At 43.7% G+C, this 22,169-nt stretch overlaps 1 protein-coding gene across 2 annotated transcripts in view; it reads left to right on the forward strand.

The window, feature by feature from the left end:
- Nucleotides 1-22,169, forward strand: part of kiaa0825 (KIAA0825 ortholog) — a 141,882-nt gene that overhangs the window by 56,932 nt on the left and 62,781 nt on the right. For both annotated transcript variants that reach the window (XM_058637336.1, XM_058637337.1), the window contains exons 20-22: nt 995-1,139; nt 3,186-3,335; nt 4,774-4,868. In XM_058637336.1, the coding sequence (XP_058493319.1) occupies nt 995-1,139; nt 3,186-3,335; nt 4,774-4,868 (390 nt within the window). The remainder of the gene's footprint in view (nt 1-994; nt 1,140-3,185; nt 3,336-4,773; nt 4,869-22,169) is intronic.

Raw genomic sequence — 22,169 nt, forward strand, 5'->3', positions numbered from 1 at the left:
CTCACTTTCCCTCCTTCCTCTCTCAACTGTAATCCCCCCCCCCCTCGCCACCCACCTTGTCTTTGCAAAGTAATTTGTAGAGGAGAAGATTATTGTTCTCCATCATGGTGACCCTGGCTGGGCTGACGGGATGCATACACAGATGAAGATGAATGCAGTTATTCCTTGGCGGAGGTCTGCCTCTTTCAGGGCACATTGGCCCTAATGACATGATTGATAGGCTGTCCCAAATCCAGAGGGGCCCTCATTAATCACCCCGCTGACTGAATCCAATCATCTGCTTCACCTGCACAGTGATGGACAGGAAAGGATACAGTGCAGGTGCTGACACGGATGCACAGCCACCGTCGCCGACAACGCCGCCGCCCGGGCCACCGCCGAGCGCCGGGAATGAGGGGGATGTACGTACGCGGACGAGACGGGACTCCTCTTCCTTTGCCACTCTCAATGTCAAGCAGCCAATGGCGGCCTGACAGGCAACACCATTTCTGCCACCTTATAATTACAAAAGGGAAGCGAGCGAGAGGGAGAACAATGACAGGAAGTGTATGTGAAGGAGAGGGTTTGATGGACGGTGGTGTGATATCCATCCATACCAGGAAGGGCAGGAAAATGATGCCGGCGTCTGCCAGGGTTGGGGACTGTACATGCATGAGGACCTTGACACACAATTACACACACACACACACACACGCGCACACTTACCAACACATACACAAATCATCTCGAGTGCGGCAGCATCCTTCGGCCAAAATCCCCCCCCCCCCCATGTATGTCATGAATAGTGATGGAAAGAGTGAATTTGGTCATGTGACCGTCAACAATCTGTGCTCACCTTGATTTCTTTACACTTTCGTTTGCTCTCAAAACCAAAAAGAATACTCGCGACATTGCTCTTGAAACCGGAAAGTACTTCCTCTGCCAGTTGTGTTGTATTCAGATTCTTCCTCCCGCCCCCCCGCCCCCCTTCTCCCAACTCTGTTTCTCTTTTTAGCGTCTTTGAGCGAGATGGGGAGAGCGGAGTCGCTGCGGATGAACTGACTGAGCAGAAAATAGGCCTGATGCTGCTGGAGCTCTGCCATAAAGCAGGTGGCAGTGACTACCTGAGGCAGATCTATCACATCATCCAAGGCAATGAGGTAGGGAAGCACTCCTTCTCCCCAGCAATTAGGTGGCTGCTGGCCTGAGGCCGCAGGCTGTTCAGGAGGGAGAGACAGAGGGTGCAGGGCTGTGTGTGTGTGTGTGTTTGTGTGTGTATTCTGCTTGTTCTGATCTTCTGTTGCTCGGGAGACCTCAAGAGTGCAAACCTACTGCGATTTCCGACGTTGTATGCTCTCCACATGGAGAGTTACAGGAGAAGTTCCCATGGAGGAGGCCAGATTAAACAAAATGAAACATATTATTTGTGCTAGGACTGTAAAATGTAAGAGTTAAGTGACACGTGGTCTTCAAAGATCCAGTGTGTGGGAAGAATTAGTGACATTTTACCACGTTCTACATCCAGGGAGAGCAGATTACCACATCAATCTAACCTTCTAATCCTGCATGCTCAATCTCATATTCCATTTCAGTAGAGGCGATTTCCCACCAGGAATGTCGTCCTTCTTTGATGACATAGACATAGCTTGAAAACATGGAAAGTGTTCCCTGACCGGTTTGTCCATTTGAGCTGCAGTTGATACCGTGATGGACAGAATTGGAATTTTGAGGAACAGCTCAGGTTGAATGGTTTGGAAATAGAGTAAGAGGGTTGATATAGACGGAGCTTGTGTATTTTTTACACAATATTACATGTTGTAGTAAAGATAAGAGTATCGATAAGTATCGGTACCGATAAGGAGTATCAGTATCTGTATCGATATACATCCGTACCCCTAACAGAAGTGAATATACAGTAAGAACCTTATTCAAGGGAAGGGTACCAAAGAATGGAATGACTGAGGCCGGTTATTTTGGTACTGTTCCTCATGGAAACGCCAAAATAAATTGGCACATGGACTTAAACTTATCTGTAACTCTCTGTCCTTGATCCTTGAGGGAAAAATAATGTCCAGAAGAAAAAGCTGAAAAACGAGTTTGACTTGCGGCCGTTTTGTGGCGCAGAGACTGACTGTGGCTCGGTAAAGTTGGGTGCATTTGTCCGTCAAAGTTTTAAGGAAGGAAAAAATTTTGCAAGTTTGATTTCACTCTCGTATACAGTTCATTCCAAAGTTACATTAACAGTGTTGTCCGAAACAGGGAGGCGGTGCTCGGAGTCACTGACACGGTCATCCTACAGGCCGTCTGTTAGGCCGCAGTGTGGAATAACACAATTATTAGCACCATATACATTATGCTGCTGCTGATGGAATCCATAAACAGCTATCACCCTATGTAGCAATTTGAGAGAATGTGAATTGGATATGGGAGAGCAGAGCGGGCGCCGACTATCTCCACCCACCCAAGGTCGAGGCAAGAGCACGCAGGTCAGGGACAGGGCCGGGCTGCCGGTGAGGTGGAGGGAGGGGGGGGTGGTTCGGAGGCCATGTCAGGCTGACGGATGGGAATGTAGTGGATTCACACCGGGAAGCCCATGTACACGCAAACACACGTTGAGACATACTGTACACACACACACACACACACTTATTATTTTACTGATGTGCCTCGTGAGGCAACAGCAGGAAGTTACTACAGCAAATGTTCCTAAAAACCAAATTAGAAAAAGTAAGTAAAGTATCTTTCCCTTTACAAGTTGTATTTTTTAGTATTAGTATTTCCAATACTCATTATATCAGAGTATATCTCTGCAATAACCAGCTCTATGTGAATTATCTTGGTATCAAAATAAAGATAACACTTGTGAGATAAGTTTCACTGTGGATGCCACTGTGTCAGATGCACATGGAACTCAGCATAAATGAAGGTGTGTCCCCCCCCCCCCCGCCTTAAAAAATATTGCATTTTAAAGTAAATATCACTTTTAAAAATATGCAGTAGGAGCTTAATGCACTCTGATGCGGCTGAAGTGAAGCAGAGCAAAATTAGAGAGGTTTTCGGAAAAGAGATTCCCAGGCATTCTCGTTTGGCACAGTTTGGCACAGTTTGGCACAGTTTGGCACAGTTCAGTCTATCTTTGTCTATCTACACCTTCATTATCTCATGTTTTTCTCTCTGTCTTTGATTCTTTTAACTCTTGGATGCAGGAAGTGTTGCTGTCGAAGCTGAGTGGCGGCACAGACTCGACAAACCGTCCTCCGCACTGTGTGAACTTTCACCTCGTCTCTGACCCCGATCCTGTCAAATTCAACCCTCTTCACCAGTTTGACCACGTTGGCAGGAAAAAGTTGGATCAGGTTTGCCAACACTTTATTTTGAAGTCATCATCTCACACCTGTATCTGAGCAGCCTCAGCCTACACATGTGCCATCTTTATTTCATTTTTTTTGCTCGGCAAAATGATTTCATACTTAATTATTTGAGTTTCTTCATGCGGATGTTAACTTTCTCCAAAGGTGAGCGACTTAAAGTTGAAGGTTAGAAACTGTTGTGAGTCTCTAGTGAACTGGATACTGTGGCACTCTCTGAAGTCTGCGAGGTCTTTTCTGGGGCCTCGGTTTCCCCCTATTCTCCATAGGTCGCTGCCTTTTTCCCCGTTGCAGGAGTCAGGGTTGGCAGAAAGAAAAGAGCACAGTAAAGGTGAAAAGATGAGAGAAGCTCCCTTTTCCATAAAAAGTGATTAATGTTAAAGGCAGAGTGCCGTCTTGAAGTGCACTTCTGTGGGGGCTTTGAGCTGTATACCCTTTTACCACACGCTTATCCCCAGGAGTACCACCACCATGTTAACCTAATTGTTAGATTATTTTTTTTCCTCTTTCTTAAAGGGGACACATCTTCTTACAGGTTGAATAAGGTTATTTTTATTGTACTATCAAGGGGGAATACACACTGATATCGCACGGAATGATCAATGAAGGTCAGTTTTTCCTCTTCTTTAAAGAAATGGATTGTTTATACAGTGTTTATTTATACATTTGTGATGCCTTGTAATGCAGCTGTGTCGCCGCTATTGTTTCCGAGCAACAGACACATTTTTAATCCTAAGGCTTCGCCTGCTTTTTCAGCTTATCACGGGGCTGCATAGCTTTGCATAGAAACATCCTATTAAGAGAATGATTAAAATGCCTTCTCCGCTTCAGGTGCCTGTGTTGTTTGTCAAATAAAATGGAGGGAGGAGGAGGAGGAGGAGGGGGAAGAAAAAGTTCCATCCATCAATCACCTATGAGGAAAGAGCACAGAGAGAGAGGGATGGATGGAGGAAAGAAGTGGAAGTTCTTTTACTTTTAGTCGATAAAACTCAGCCTGGAGTTGAGAGTGACATTTTGGCAATCAAAGCAATCTGATTTTTATTTGCTTTCCCAATACGGTGCGAGTACATCTGTGCATGTGTGTTTGTCTAAGTACAGGAGCGCGAGAGAAGAGGGGAGGTCCATGTCTGAGTGGAAAAAAACAAAAAAAAGAACAGAGCATTCAGAAGAGTAACGACTCCCTCCCAAAATTGATTTATCTTCCTATAAATGATGGCTACATCCCCCCAAATGGATTTATAAATTAATTGCTGTCTTATTGGAATAAAAACCTTCTTGTGCGGACATGATTGATCGCCCAGTGTCAGTGGCCTGCACTGGGGACCCCCCTCCTCCTTTGTTAGTGGGTCCCAGCTGGAGCAGTAATGCACTGATGGTATTAACCCTGATTAATAACTAACAATGTGCTCTCCTCATACATCAACAGAGTGCCGTGGTGGACTGGGCATGGGACTGGCCGAGGCTGCTGTCGGCCTATGAGGGCACGAGTCAGGTCACCTTCAAAACTCTGCTCGCCAACAGGTAAGACAGAGATTTTCTCTTGTTACACAAACGCACGCTCGCTGACACTAGTTTGTGTCCATCGTGCTCCTCACAGGTGTTTTTGTTTGACATAAAAAGCCTCACTCCTGCACAGAGGCATGTGCTGCCTCTGTAACGTAATAATAATCCTTATGATCTTTATTTATTGAGCACATTTCATGCAGAGATGCAGCCCAAAGTGCTTTACACAGTCAAACAAGCAGTTGGGCAGTTAATTAAAGGTAATACAATTTATAATAAGTATTATAATTGTATTTAAGATGAAGCAAAATATTATCCTCAGGGATAAACAACAACTAAAACACTGGCAAAAATGACATATTCAAGTATTCTTTATTGTCACTGTTATGCATATACATTAGGGCTGAAACAATTTGTAATCGTCAACTATTTTGATAATCGATTTATTCAGTTTGAGGGTTTTTTCATGACTAAAACAAGATTTTTGATTGTTTCAGCTTCTTAAATGTGAATATTTGCTGGTTTCTTTGCTCCATATGAGCAAAGAAATCATTTAAAACTGAGACATTTTGGTTTGTGGACAAAACAAGACATTCGAGAACATCATCATTCCGACATTTTTCAAACGATGACTCGATTAATGGAGAAAATACTCGACAGATGAATCGATTATGACAATAATCGTCAGTTGCAGCTCTAACATACACGTAGCGACATTTTGTTTCGGTAACTCTCGGCTTCAAAATGCGTAATACTCTAGAACACACGGCACACTATAAACAGCTACATGAACTGTCCAATAAATGTATATAAAAGACATATCAGCAGCCATGTCACTGGAAAACAGATGGCAGCGTAGAACCAAAGCAGAACTCTGTCGAAAATAAATAAGAAGACGTCAGACAAAAAGTCAGCAGAGCAAATACAAGAATAAAGATAAACGGAAAAAAAAGAAGTAATAAACACACCAGAGATTAGCAGATAGGAAAAAAAAGGATGACATCACAAAAAGGCAAGTCGGTAAAAATGGGTTCTAAAAAAGTGATTGAAAAGAATTCACTGAAGCCTTATCTCCTCAGATCGAGAGAGTCTGACAGAAAAAGCCCAATTCCCTTCAGATTCTGGGAACGCTTGACTTTGGGTCTAAGAAATCTAACAAATAACAAATATTACATGAAATAAGGTCATAATATCATGGTAAAAACCGAATTAAAAGCTGTAGTAGTGTCGTAGAGTGAGGGTTTTCGCTCAGAACACGCGAAGAAGGATTTTATTTCCATCTCTGAATCCCCTCTAACTTTTGGCATCAGCTGGAGTCAGTGGGGGATTGTGTAGCCTTGCTGCTCTTCATCAGACGCTCTTGTCTTGCACTGTGTTCAAAGGGCCCGAGAGCTGCACAATAGAAAGTGAGCTGTGGAAGAAAAAAAAAAAAAAAATTAGATTACGTTACTATACTGAATCACGCCGTTGTTCCTGTCTTTGTAAATGCACACATGTGAGTGATTGTCGTGGACAAAATCTCTTGCAGATTTTGGCATTTGAGGTATTCCTCCTGTCTGAGTTCTTTAGTGGCCTTGAGACAGATATAGGAATAGTTATGGATGGGAGGGGAGGGGAGGGAGGGAGGGAGGGAGGGAGGGAGGGAGAAAAAAAAAAAGAGTATCTGGCTGCTCAGATCTCGGTGTCACCTGATTGAAGAGTTTTTCGCCCAAGTCCACCTCTCTCGTCCCATCCTCCCGCTTCCCCTCTCCTCCCCCCCCCCTCTCCTCCTCTCCTGTTCTGCTCTGCAACGGGCATAAATATTTATGCAGGTATGTGACACATATTAGATGGCAATACTTCAGGCTGTTCCCTGTTCTCCATTCACAGCTGTCACGCTGCCAGCTATCAGGGAGCCATGGGGCTACTGCACCTTGTCTCCACGCCTACGCCCAATCCATTCTAAATCACCGTCATTGTAACACACACACACACACACACACACACACACATATGCAAACACACACCTTTATAACAAAGGGCAAGCTCTGCATCTGCCAAGGACACAGGTCTAATAAGGGTGAAGTACGCAGCGCTGTGCTGTGACGAGCTTTGTCGCCGTCATGCCTCTACCCCATCTTCCCACACACACACACACACACACACACACACGCTCACTGCTTTTTTTCCCTGCCCCTTATATGGTGCTCCGTTGCATGTTAAAACAGATACTGTCATTGCTTGACTGAGCCAAATTAGTGTTGGGGCATTCATGAATAGAAACCGAATGGAGTGGAGTCCGAAAGGAAGAGAGAGAGAGAGAGCGGGTAAAGAGAGATTGGACTCACAGTTTGAGACTGTGATTGACATGGAGAGAGAGAGAGAGAGAGAGAGAGAGGGAGAGAGAGAGAGAGAGAGAGAGAGCAGTCACTACTGACAAAGCACCAAAAAAGTGTGAGGAAAGATGGGAGTGTGAGGGGTGTGTGTGTGTGTGTGTGTGGGGGGGGGGGGGGTTGGGGTAAAGGTTATATAATTCACCCTAATCTCACAGAATCAGAGTTTCTGAGATTCTGTCATTTGCCTCATTAGCTCCTCTTTTGTCGGGACAGAGGGGGCAGATTTCATGGAGGATTTGGAGAGCGGCTCGAGACGCTCTCCGCGCGCGGCGCAGGAAGTTAGTTCGCGGCTGGCGACGTGTAAGCTGTCAGGAGTTCTCCTCAGATCCATCTGCGACTCAGAAATATCTCCCGAGCTATAGAAGGCCATTCGCGGGCTAAGCTCACTGATGTTGAATCCTCTGATCCATTTGTTAGTGCAGATAAGGATAATGCTCGCCGCCGCGGCGCCGGAGACTTGAAGTGCCCTCGGCAGTTTCCACAGAGGTTCCACAACAAACGCTCCTTTGGCTACGTCGTGTTGCCGGGCAAACTGCAGGTTATATACTTGCACACTTTGACAGCATGAATCATAACGACGTTGCCTCGCGCTGTACTGAAAGACCCATAATCCTGACCTTGTGGTGATCTGTGTTTTCTAACTTGCAAGTTTTCGTCTCCTTGAATGACTTTTCCTTCAGCCGCGCAGAGCCAATCACGTTGTGTTCCTCCTCCCCAGGACTTAGCGGTGTGTCTCATTGGCCTCCTATATATTGTTACAGTGGCGGGACAGTTATTGTGCGCAGGGTTTATATCACATTCTAATGGAGCAAGGCTATGAGTTAAGGGCGGTGGGCTTTTACACCCGGGCTGTTAAATCACTGCTCAGATGACTTCATTAGCAGAGCAGGACACATGCTGTGACACTTGCGCCTGCAAACACATAAACACACACACACACACACACACACACACACACTTTCGCCCTGCTGCCTTGACAGTGTAACATCGGGGGCCAGACGGGAGGGAGAGTGGATTTATACAGGTGTGTGTGTCCTTCTGTGTCACCTGTCACTTTACTTCCCTCAGTGTGATGGCTCATCCATCATGTGCAGATTGAGCTTTTCAGCAGAAACCAGACTGATTAATACTACCCCAGGACCCCCAGGGTTGACTGGCTGACTCGTCGGCTGGCTGACTGACTGGCTGACCTGGCTTCTTGGAAGTCTCTTTGTTGGAATGGATGGATGGAACTTTTTTTATTTTTTTATTTTTTTTATCCTGCTATAGTTTGCTGAGAAAATGGAAGACGGGCTTGTGGTGAAGTCGTAATCAGTTGATGTTTAGCGAGCGTTTTAACACTATCCACGGTTCCCGCGCCTTGGTGGACATCAAATTCAAGGACCTTTCAAGGACTTTCTAGAACCACTTCCCTCAAATTTTAGGACCCAGTGTGCTGACACACAACTTAATATTGGAGGGCAACTTGTAAGAGTGTCCACCTTTATTGATTTGCAGCACGCTCTGCATCTGCACGAATGGTTGTCCTTGGGATCTTAGTCAAAGCCAGTCTTTGTCATTTTCTTTGGTGAGCACAGAGATCCTGGAATTTGCATTTCCCAGGCATCACGTCGTCATTTGCTCTCTCTTGCTTAATGTTACTCACTCATTGTTCTGCATGGAATCTCAATGTCAATAGTGGAGGGACACAGTGGACAGTGTCCACAACACTGCAAGTGATTGCGACTGGACGTTTGTTCTGCGTAGGCCTGGTCTACGTACATCAAGCAATGCAGGGCATGAAACTGTAGGTGTAGCACTTTCAATGACCCATGTCTATTTAGAGCGATCCTTCAAGGGCCTTGAAATACATTTTTCAAACTTCAAGGACACGGGGTAACCCTGCCCTGTTTTCATATCTTGCTCTGGGCACTTCCAGCAGAAGCTGGTTGGATGACCTCAAAGCCCTGCTGTGCTCATGAACATCTATCAATCTCAGATAAATAAGATGGGGCAAGGCCATTAAGTTTAAAGTTTAAAATACTGATGAATACACCAGTGTAGTACACCAGTCAGCATCTCTTTCACTTGCTCACTCATCCTCCTCCTTCAGCGAGATAGTGTGAACGTGTAGACTGCAGATTCAGAATGGATGTGGGATTGCATTTACCTCCTGAAGCCAACCAGGGAATAAGAATATATTGAATAGCCACTAGTGGGCAACTCTGCTGGTTGCAAAAAGGACAGAAGTCTATGGGAAAATGTCAGTAAGTATGATTGACAGCTGGTGTTGTCCAATAGAAGCTTGGTTACAGGTCACCGAGGGATAAATGGACACTTTTTTGTTCCAGGCCTGAATAGGACTACAGAATATTTCTGATTTAGCCGCACTGATGTGTATTTGCTCACTTATTCTAACACAAGTCTCAAGTTTCCTTTTCCAGATGCCACAATCAATGACACTGAATGCCCAGGTTAAATATGTTCTTGACATTTTCACACTGAGGTTTTGTGTTAATTTCCATGATCTACAGGAGGAAATGTGTCTCACTCTCTGACTCCAAGTTATGTGCCGCCCATTGTCTCCAGACAGAGAACTAACTGATACCAAATGGTTTCTCTTCATTTGGTGATCTATGAATGACACTCTTGGATGACACTCTACTATGTCCTTGGACGCCCCCTTCTTTACTCGTCAGTCTTTCACAACATCGTTTTTTTGCACAAAAAGCAACACAACCTCTTTGGGATTAATCAAAGCGATGTTGGACCATCGCTTTCTTCTCCGACTCGGTGTTGCAAGGCCTTCTTGAACTGTCGTCATTTTTCTTTTCCGTCCAACAAAAGCAACACAAATCTCCTGTGCAAAGAGGACGTGCGGTGCGTTGCACACAGATGGAAGTCACATTTGAAGACAACTGCCATCTGCCAAGGTGACTTTTTGAGACTTTTTCTTTGAATCTTGTGTGTCAGTGAAGGTCCTCTGACCCGGCGGATAAGGGTCAGCCTGGAATGAGAGATGAAGTCTCATGTGTCACAGGGCGCCTTTTCCACTCCATCATAAAGCCCTAATCTCAACCAAGGACATTCATCCTGACATCTACACGACCGGTCCAACTGCTCCAGGTACTGTCTCCGAAAACCAGTGCGGGACGTTATGAAGACTACCTAAATCAGCCATTATTGATATTTAAAGTTCGATATGTCATGACATTCTAACACTTTTATTTCAGTGCTAGCAGCATAGGTTTGCTCGCTTAAAAATGGTAAGCTACTCTTTAAATACTGAACACTTAAGCATTTCCTTTGCATTCTCTTATTGTTGCCGTTACCCCTCAGGTCCATAACAATAGCAGTTTGTGGAGAAATGCCAGTCTGTGGCATTCTTTTGCTTGAGCGGCTCCTTAAATTGCGGCAATAGACACTTGTGCTTTCAGGAAGTGGGCAATCGCCATCTGTTCCTGGGCGCTGCCATATGGCGGGTCTTTTTCTCAGGGAATAAAATAAAAACAAATATGTCAGAATGTTCGTCTTCCTCCACGGACTCTGATCAACCTGGGGAGAAGCTGGATCTCAGTGTGTCTGGATTAATGGTCTTACTTTACGCCTCGGGGAACGAGGGAGTGTGTGCTCGCGGTCGGTGCGGCTTTGTGTTTGTGCGCGTGCCCGCGCGAGGGTATGCACGTGTTAATTCACATTTATGTACCTGGATGTATTTCGGGAATCATTTATCTGACTTAAAGGGTGATGTTGTCGTACCATTTTGAGCAGCTGGTTGCTGTAGTCTTGGAAGCATTAAACAACACGGGAGGAAAGAGCTTCAAGGTTAGCCAGAGTGACATTTCAGGGCTGCTGCTGCCGCTGCTGCCAAAATAACTATAGAAGAAACACTCTTGAACCATCATCAGGCTCTCCATCTTGCGAGGCCAGAAATTCAAAAGACTTGTCACTTTTGAAAATCAGGAGAGTGTGATGTGTCATTGAGGAAGGGCTTCTTTCTTCTCCCGTCGATCTCCTTGTGTGTGTCCCCTCCGCTGACTGACAGCTGGGGACGCGGGTTTGTGTTGGTGTAGACAGAATACATCTTTTGTCGGCTTGGTTATACACGGCGTGTTTTGTCTTCGCTACCCCTGGACGGCACTGACACAGTGAGGTTTTCATTAGCCATAAGCAGGTGGTGGAGGGAAGGGACGAGCTTTGCACGCTCAACTCTTGTTTCCATGCTTGCCGGCATGTATCTGCACTGCGATAACTTCTATACAGTTATATGCAAAACACCCGGGTACATGTGGCTTGACTGTGTGCGTGCGTACATGTTCACGCTTATATTTCTGTGTGTGTGTGTATGTGTGTGATATTTGGAGGTTTGCTCCAAAGGCGAATAAATCAGTGATGCCTGGGATAAGGCCGTGGCCCCTCCTCAAACTGCACAGACAAGCTGAGAGGCTCATTAATCAAACGGCCAGTCACAGATGTGATGGCTTCCACACAAACCGCCAGCAGACTGTGAAAGTCACATCCAACAGAGTCAACTGTCAGCCAGGCAGGCGGGCAGGCGGGCGGGCGGGCAGGCAGGCAGGCAGGCAGGCCGGCCGCACTTTCCCTCCCCTCCCTCTCTCCTTCCCCTCTGTTGTATTTATCTCTCAGTCTCGCTTTACCTCCACTCACCTCCAGCGTGATGCCTCAGTGTGATACATCTGAAATATTTGTCTTGTCCCTCTAAAAACGATCTGAGGGGTCGAGGCAAATCCATCTTCTCAGAGAGTGGTCATGGTCAAACCATTGTACAGACAGGAGGCATCAGTCATCACTGCGTGTCGCTACGCCGACTGTAGACGCGGAAGACTCTATTTTGTGGTCCCCCTACAGTTGATAAATATATTTTTCATCAACTAAATTCTCATTAAAAGCAACTAAAGCTGTATATTAATTGCTCATCAATACGTAGTGCATACACAGTGCGTTGGTTCATGGTTGCAAGCCTCCTTCATGGAAATGCAGTCATGTGAAAATGACTTTTCCATTCCCCTTCTGGTTATGATATTACATATCATCACCATTTCACTCCTGCAATCTCAAATCCCAACGGGTTTAAATTGGTTACAATTGTGAACAATGCTTACAATAATATCACTATTCACTGACAGCACTGTTAGTGCACAGCGCTTATGCCACAGAGCAAGCGTCTCAACAGGATTATCTGGTGATCCCCCCGCGTATTGTGAACTTCCCGCATCTGACCTCAATAAATTTCCTTTTCTAAAATTGTCATTTCGGATGATTTCATAACATAAATAGCTACATCTGCGATTGTTCCGACTTCCAACCTTGAGTGAATAAATAGTTGGAGAGACTCGGCAACACCAGAGCTAAAGGAAAAAATACCATTTAATCTATGGTAAAGCCCCCAAGGATGGGGTAGAAATGCAGGATGGAACAGGGACAAGACAAAGCAACTGTTCCTGATTAAAAATGGCAAGTCCCAGGGCTCTTCGGATACACTGGGGTATTTGCTGGTACAAATATAAAGACAGTGCTCCACAGGGCAACAGAAAGCTATGCTTTTGTCTTAAGTATAATGCTGTTGGAAGGGAGGAATTTCTCTTGTTCTGATGCCAGGATTTTGATGATGACTTCAGTGCAGTTGGAGCCTCTCGCATAGCTCGACTACATCTTGAGAGATCAATTTCTTTTTTTTGCTACATGAACCTTGCGAGCAGCTATTTAACCCAGGTTTTTATAAATATGTGTGTGATTAAACACACAAGTCCAGCAAATGTTTTTAATAAATGCATCTAATAACACAAAGGACTGGTTTATATTAATGTAGAGTTGAGAGACATGAGCAATCTGTCCATCATTCCCTGTTAAGTCTTGTCAAATTGCTTTGAGCAAAGCTGGAAAAGTTTTTACACTTGGGCAGACCGTGACGGGGAGTGATTATTAGACCGTTTCTGATTTGAAAATTAGCATTTTCAAATTATTTATGACTCATGTTTTTAAAAATATTTTGTGCTAAAAATGGTCGTCGTTTGCAGGAAACTGGGCCATTATCAAAGTCTGACAAGAACAAATGAGTGATGTAAAGAAAGTGATCAACAGTGATTGCTATAATGTAATACTATATATATATTGTATATATATATATATCTTTATGTATATATATATATATATATATATGTATATATATATATGTATATATATATGTATATATATACTGTATATATATGTATTGTTTGTATTATTTGTATTTAAATAATCATAGACATGCTCAAATATACATGAGTGGGGATTGTATGATATAGAATGTAAAGGGGGAAACCCATGGCTTTGCTTCCACTATCTGGATTTCTCTGACTAACGGGGATGCACCACTTGCACCATGGCAAATACAAAAACAGATTTTTGTCAAAGCACAGTGGTCGGTCTGAATTCCTGGAACTTCACAGCTATTTCGGATTCTCTGGGTATTTATTTTTGAGCTCGATCAGCAAAAGATTTCCATATTTTGCCCCTGGAACCAGTTTTGTCGACCAGTTTAGTTGGACTGTCTGGGACCCAGATCAAGACATTGTTTGACGTGGTTGCCATACTTCCTGCTGATTTACTGAGTTGACTTTTTAGCGGACCGCTGCAGTCCATTGTCAAGAGCCAGACTGTGACCGTCTGTTCAAGTCCTCTTTCTTCTTGCTATTCTGTTCCATGTGCCATCATTATTCAGATGCTCTGGAGGTGACACCGAGTTATGCTTTCGGGTTGCAGAATATGTTTGGTTATTTGATTGAGTGTTCTGAAGGATAACACTGCACAACTTTCCATGTTGAACTGGAAAAACAGCAATCACATTTTGTTGACTTTGCCAATAGTGCAGTCCCGCAGATTAACATGTACAGTATGTCTGATTTTATTTGGTAGTAACAAGAAACAAAGATAGTTCAAGGAAATGTAGTGGAGTAAAAGTGAAAGTTGCTAGAAATATAAATAACAAAGTTAAGTACAATTTTGTACTTTGTTACATTACAAAACTGGGTGTTACAGATAAAAATAATCCTCTTTAAAATATTAAATTCTTCGAGTTTGGCAGAGTATAAACACCCTCCCCTCGCCAGCTCTTTGAACTGACAAAGAGCGCATAGGCCAGTTTCCAGAGTTGACCAAAGTGCTGTACATCACATAAATACATGAAACAGACAGGATATAAAACAATGTAAGCTAAAAACAAACAAACAAAAAACCCAAAAACTGCAATATAAAACCAATAAAAACAGAATATAAAACCAATAAAACACTCAATACAAGAGCGATAAAAAAAATATAAACACAAAATGGTCAGGGAACGCCAAGGAGAAGAAGTGGGTTTTTAGTCCAGATTTAGGGGGGCAGCTTGTTCCACACTTTGGGAGCCACCACAGCAACGGATACAACAATTGTGATTTTTTAAAAAGTGAACATTTTAATTTAATTCTAAAATAAATTTGGAGCCAGTGAGATGCCAACACAGGTGTTATAGGCTCTTGTTTATCTGTTCCAATCAGAGACTACGGCAGCCTGGCTAACATTAACATAGAGGGCGTAGCAGTATGAGCCTCTTAAAGTCATTAAAAGAAAGGAAAGGCTTGACCTTCACTAAAAGCCAAAAAGTGAAAAAAGCTGTATTTTGACCACTGAATTAATCTGTTGATCCATTTTAAAATTAAAAATTTAACATATATACTTTATATACAGTAGTACTTTCCTCCCAACTGTGTTATATGGGTTTGGTAGACTTTGAGAACTTTGATTTCGTAAGGTTTATCATACTAACATGTTTACAAAAACACATTGGTTTGATTTATCCAAACATTTAACATGCTCGTCACACTGGACGGAGGAGACATCAGCCAAATTCTTATGACGTGTGTGAGAGACGGTGGAGGTTTGTTATTTGGTGGTACACCATGAGGTTATATATCCTGTCGCCAAGCTCATTAGCCCGTCGGCGGTGCCCGAGCTGTCCCGGCCAATCGCTGCGCTCCGCTCGGCTCTGCCATTTGCATGTGGTCCAAGAAGAGATAATTAGAGGGATCTCTGCCTGTCACTGTTAATCTGGGATTTAGTGAAGGGCTGTGACGGCGACATGCTGATGGACTGACACGCATGTTGACACACACACACACACACACACACATCCAGCAGGGTGGCACTACATACTCACACCAGCATTCAATGTACACACGTAAACAAACGAGTAAATACCTGAACACACATAAAAACATATACATTTTCACCAACTCTATAAACTCGGTGTTCTTGACCTCTGACCACAGCATCTTCTCTTTTTCATCTCCAGAACTTCTCTGCGTACTCCGCCGCTCCTCCATTGGTATGTTCGTGATCACATGTTGACTCAGGGGCTGTTTACACCAGTTGTACTCTGCTGTTGACACAGGTTTTAGATCCGTGTTCAGATAGACTGCGCTTGTCGCTTCCAAAAACGGGCAGAATGCTCAGTAAGCCTCTTGAACAAGCCCAGCTGTCAGCCGTATATACTTTCACACGCGTGTGTTCCGATGCGCACGCTTGCCAGCAAACATGTACATGTTGCGTGCGTGCTGGCACGCCACCAGCCGCACACAAAGTCACTCAGTCACACGTCGCTGATTGGCAGGCCTCCCATTCCCCCCCCCCGCCATCATTCCAACTGATTTGTCCAATCAATCTCACTCGGAGAGTCGCTAAAGCGTTGACTAATATTAAGAGTAGAACATGCAACAATTAAAACATCCTGCAGGTAATTACAGAGCTGGTTTAGCAACAAAATGCTGCGTGTTTTCAGTCTGTTTTAGCATTTTAAACGGTCACTGTGATCCCATGTCGGTTTTATTTGAGATTCATTTTCACATGACAGAGATTTATCACATGATGTGAGGAGACAACAGGGCGACAATAACACGCTGTTAAAATATGATCCAGCAACAGCATGTACATACGAGAGTGTTGAAACTTTCTCTTTTGCTTCCTGGCATCTCTGTCTTCCACTTCCTCCCTGCTGTATATTTCAAACCATCTCCACTGCAGACCCTCGTGTTTTCTTCTCCTCTGGTCGAGACGTTTTTGAGAGGTGTAGTGAGGCTTTTTTTTACGTTTGGTATCATTCTGCAGCTCACTGTGCTCAAGCAACTCTTCTGGCAACCTGTATGTCAAAGTGCCGCAAGGTGCATTATTGGATATTTGGCAGTGGGTTTGAGCAAGAGACCAAAACCAAAATGTAAACAACGGGCCATAAATGAAAATATATATTATGAATATACTGGCTACATCATTGTTAACATTGAAGCCAATATTTCCTTTCCTATCATCATATAAAACTTCATAAACTGGCCTTTTAAATGCATGTCACAGAGACAGTGTTCTGTCCTGTACAAGAAAAAAAACCTGTTGTTAAAAAAAAAAGCTGAATCGATGTCCTCGTCACTGCAAAGCTTGTTTTTCCACCCGAATGACAGCTCCGTGTTTCCGTGAACTGTTTAATGGTGCATGTTGAGAGAGGGTGAGCGCCATTGCTGACCCCATCCATCCTGCTCTGTGACCCTGTGTCACCACTGATGGCACATAATAGTTGACACTTGACTTTAGGGGCTTTTAAGAGCCAAGAGTTTCCGAGGGCCTGGATTCAAATTCTAATGCGGTCATCTTTGTACTTGAAGCCTCTGCCTTTTGTCCGGGCATGATCTTAACACTGGTTTCCTCCTTCTCCTTTGCTTTTCTTGACCGTTTTGTCTCGCGCTCTATTTTTCTCTTGTCTCCCGCTCACAAATACTCACATGCCTCACACTTTAGACGTTCTCAGACACACTTTGGCTGAATTGAAATAGCCTGTCCCGCCCTCCTGCCCCTGTGCCATTACAGGTAAGAACAGGGGTGCACTTGTCTTGACACCTCTCTTGACAAATCTATAGACAGACGGAGCGAACACTTCAACGGGAATCAACCCTTTCCTTTCAACCTTTCCTCCCGTCTTCTGTCCTCTCTAATGTTGGCATACAGTACTGTTTGAGTCAGGAAATATAAATATTTGACTTCAGTTTTTTACTTTTTAATCATAATGGGCAACAATGTAATATGCTCTACACTGACTTTCCGTAGCTGCAGTGTTTTTTATGGTTTAATGCACCAGCATTAGCTAATAGGGCATTATGCCTGAGACTGGTGTAATAAACCCTCTGCAGTAAATGCTTTGGCATGTCAAACTGAATTCCTGTCTTGCGTCATATCATTTTCGCCCAGTGTTTACATTCTGTTGTATCACGACTGTCTCCTCCAAACCTTGGCTTTTCTTTTCAGTGAAACAGTATCTCCGGCGTGATTAAACAAAAGCACAGAGACATGTGGTTAAAAGTGGAAGCGCTGTCAAATAGATCTTTGCTTTAAGGAGAGGGGGGAAAAAAGCATATTATTTTTAACAAATGCCATGTATTAATGAGGCACAATCATGATAATCCACACATGGGCAACCTACAGCCTCAGGTACTTGTTTACCTGGTCCACGACCAAGAAAACAACAAAATGACCCCCAAAAATCAATAAAAGACCTCATAACCTCAAGTTTAAGGACCGTGAGTCTGCTGATTACCAGTTACCGATTACACCCATTATGAGATAACACTCAGTATCTGTAGAGTGCTATAACAAGTTACTGCAAATGACTCAGTTCCTAATGTCGAAATGTCACAGTAAAAGCAAGCAACAAGCCTTTGAACTGGAGTATTCACAGGAAGTGAAACGTGTGTGCTTCCTTTGCGTATGTGGATGTTTTTGTTGAGGATGGCTCTTATGTGGACTCATATGTCTGTTATTTATGGGTTACACTTGACTCTACAATTCATTTTACATTTGAAAATGTGAATGTGATGCATTTTGGGGATTAAAATCTGATATGTTTTCATAATTTTCTCCACCAAGAAAGACGGTTATGTTTTGGGCTGCTGGTTGCAAAACAAACACCCGATCGTCCAGTTTTTTAAAACTGGACATTCACAAATGTCACCAGGAAGGTACTAGCTGTCAGTCACACTGATGGTCAATCATATGGGCTGTGCATTATCATCTATATTTTACTCTTAATGGGCACATCGTTTATGAAATGGACATAATATGCTATTAAAGAAAAACTAAAAGTAGCAATTAAATCCATTAACTGATCAGGAAAAGCTTTACTGACATTATATGAATGAAGTAAGAAGTAACCTCATTTTCCCATATACTTCCATCCAAATTGAATTCTGCAAATACTACCAACAGAGTTGCCCAGTGGCAGCTAAGTAAAAAATAATTTGATTTTGGTGGTGACACCCAACAACTGTTAAGTTTGCAACATAATGGAGTGTATTGACGGTGTGGGAAACTGAGCAGCCTTTGTCCAGTCTTGTGTTCTCTGAGTGCTTCCTCTGTCTCACTCTGTGGCCTCTTGCTTAATTTCCATCCATCCATCCATCTTCTACCGCCTTACCCTCCACATGGGCGCCGCTGGTGCCAATCCCAGCTGAGCAGGGAACATCCTGGACAGGTCACAATTCTATCACAACACCACATAGAGTCAAACAATCCATCCACTCGCCCACCTAACATCAATTTAGAGTGTCCAATCCCCAAATATGGATGTTTTTGGACTATGTGAGGAAACCAAAGAGTCTGGGTCTTCTTGCTGCAAAGGTAAGAGTTCCAACCACTGCACTACACCAACCATGTAGCCCTTTTGCTTAATTTAGCAAGAGTATATTACTACTGGCCACCACTGGTATACTGTATAGTGTAAATGAAGTGATTGTAAGCTGTGTATCTGGGGCAGATGGTAAGTGTGTGCTTACGCTCTCCTTTACTTTTGACTCTCACTCTCTTTCCCCACCTTCTCAGCTTTTTGCGGTATGCTCCTTTCAATTCTCCCTCTTTTTCTTACCTGTTCTGTCTTCTCCTTTCACCTATCTTCTCAAAGAGTCCACCGTGGGTCATGTTTTCTGGAGTCTTTGATCACTGAGTAGTCTGAGTAGTCACTGACTACAAGGCCTCTCACCTCCCCAGTGGTTGTTGCAAAAAAAAAAGGGGGCTCACTTATCTGTCGTCTATGATGTTGACGGTTGAAAGCATTTGCTGATGTTTGAAAGTGTGTGTGTGTGTGTGTGTGTGTGTGTGTCCACTCAGACATGATGAAAGACTTTGTTAGAGCACCATGTTGTGATCATGTTGCAGCTACATTGTAGCTTCTGTGTGTTCTCTGATGGTTGATAAGCAAAGTATTCAACGACAAAAAAAAAGTGCATACAATTTTTGCATTTTTCTAAAATAGCTTCAAAATGTTGGAGTTCATATCTTCTACTACCCCAAGAATTTCAGTCATATCTATTTGTTCAGGTGTTGCATGGAAAACATCCTTCATTGTGCCATTATGGGTTTGTCCTCAGGCCACAAACAGTGGCTTAAAGAGAGGAAAAAGCTTCCTTTTTTTTTTTTTTTGCCTCAGTCTCTACACCTCATGTGTGTAAACGGTGGTTTGGTGTCTGGGAGCTTCGCGGATCCATCCAACTGCACAATTCTCCCCCCTTTGTAAGATGCAGGGGATGGCCTTGATGTGACAGCTTGCGATGTTAGCCCAAGTTGTTTTTGACAGAAGACAGAAGAAAAGTGGAGAGGAAGGAGGGGAAGCAAAAAAAAAGAGAAGAAACATAAAAGCAAAGCATTGAAATTTCTCTTCTGAGGTGAATCCCCTTCACAGAAATCAATTCTTTATCTTTTTATATTTTGTTGAGAAAAAACCCCTCTTTATTTCCTTTTGTACCGTTGCTTTGTTGTGGCTGTTAAGAACAATCTATTTGATTGAATTTGCCTTTGGAGACATTTAGTGATCTTGATGGATTCTTTGGATGCAGGGCCTTGCTTTGCTTGATGGAAGCATCTTTTTTAGATGTTTTTCTCCCCCCGTGACATTATGGAAACAGGTCTACCCTTTACAGCAGACTGAACAGTGAGTGGTATCATTTGACATATTGTACTGCTTCATGCCAGTCTATCAGAATGCCAATGACAATCATAGGAAAGGACATTTAGATTACTGTCGAGGCTCCCTGTCCTGTCTCTTCCTATCTGGTCTCCTATCACTCCACCCGTTTTGTAATCTGTCTTCTCTTCATCTTGAGTTTGACTTGTAATGATGAAGAGCTGGTCTGGGGGGGTAGCAAGTGTGTGTGTTTTATGTGAATGGGTGGGTCTTGTCAGCCTGTGTGTGTGCATGTGTTGTGTCCAGTATCTCTGCCCTCTCTGACTCTGAGTGTGACCCTTGGGTAGAACATTGCAATCAGTCAGCCTGCCCAGCCCTCCTGTCTAAGTGTGCTCCCTCCAGCCCCTGAAAAGAGCCCTTCTTATCACCGTGTGATGGACCTTCTCTCTGCCCCCTCACTGTTCTCAAGGTTAGCCTCCATCTGCGGCTTTTTCGGATTCTGTTATCCTTCATACTGGTATCTACAATCTATCCGCCGTTCTCTGCTTTTTCTAAGTCTCAGGAAGGACTCTGGATGTTGGAGATTTTTACTCTCCTTCCAGCTCTTCCTCTCAAGGTGAGCCTCTCCCAGTGCTCTCCATTTAGCCTTCCACCAGCTCTCTATCCTGTACTTACACTCGTCTGACAAAGGAGTGGAAGTTTAAAGGTGGCTCACCTCCCTCCTTACTCTCATCCTCACTTTGTCTCAAGGTGAGTCCCATCCTACTCCTCTCGTTTCTGTATCTCTTCTTCATCTCCTCCCCTAAACCCCCTCCTAGCGCTCTCACACTTTCACACACACACACAGGCTTGTGCAGCTAGTCTTGTTGGGACTCATTTGAACCAAAACGTTTACCACAACATTAATTAACCCATAACCCTAACTATTCTCTCTCGAATCTGAACTGCTTGCCTAACCCTAACCTAAAGGTAGATTTGTCCCTAACCCTAAAACCAAGTCCTAACCCTCAAGAAACCCTTGCAGAAACCTTGTGAGGACCTGCTTAAATGTCCTCACAATGTCAAATTGTCTGCATAACGATGGGTTTGAACCACAATTTGTCCTCACAGCCTGATAAAGACCTGTATATACACACACACATGCACTTTCTTACTTCCTCAAGAAAAGTTGGACCATACTCAAGTCTCTCTCCCTCCCTCCCTCTCGCTCTCTATCTTGTTCTTTCTTGGAAGCTCTTCCCGCCTCCTTCTTGAGGGCATCTGTAGGGTCTGTACAGTTCTGATGCCCACATGCCTGTTGGAGAGGTCAAAATGCCTGCAGTCGTCTCGCTGCCTGCCAACAGCAAAGTAGAAGTTTCAAGGAGATTTGTTCTCTGTTCTGTATTTACTCTATTTGAGTGCGATGAACTGAGCACTGCTGAACACCTGCCAGAGCAAACAAACACTTAAAAATAAGCCCTCTTTTTAGTTTGGACTCTACGGTGCTATACGTTGATGTGGGTTGTCTTCCAACCAGAAGGACAGTGATTCGATTGCCAGCTCCATCATAGTCTAGATGGAAATACAGTATGTGTCTGTGGGCAAGACTTCAGATTTAACCCCAGATTTCCTAAAAAGATCAAGACTGGGGGCGTCTAAGTTTACTCCTGTTGCCAGTCCTAAACCTGGATAAATGGACAGAGTTGCTTCAGGAAGGATGGTTGGTGTGGAATCTGTGCCAAATCAACAATGCAGATAGGAAAAAAACTGCTGTGGCGACCTCTAAGGGAGCAGTCGAAAGAAAGATAAATGTGATGGTGTGATTTTAGATTTTTGAATAACTTTGAAGATACGTGAAGCACTTACAGTAATAGCAATGTAAAAAATAGTGTTTTTTCCATCATCTGAAACTCCACTAATCCTTTAAGTTAAGTAATTAAGTTCATACAATAGTGTTGTGGCTATAATGGTTCGGACTGGAGTCCTTTTCCCACAGGAAACACAAAAAAGGTTGAA

This window comes from Solea solea, chromosome 8 (assembly GCF_958295425.1).
Source record: "Solea solea chromosome 8, fSolSol10.1, whole genome shotgun sequence".
NCBI lineage: Eukaryota > Metazoa > Chordata > Actinopteri > Pleuronectiformes > Soleidae > Solea > Solea solea.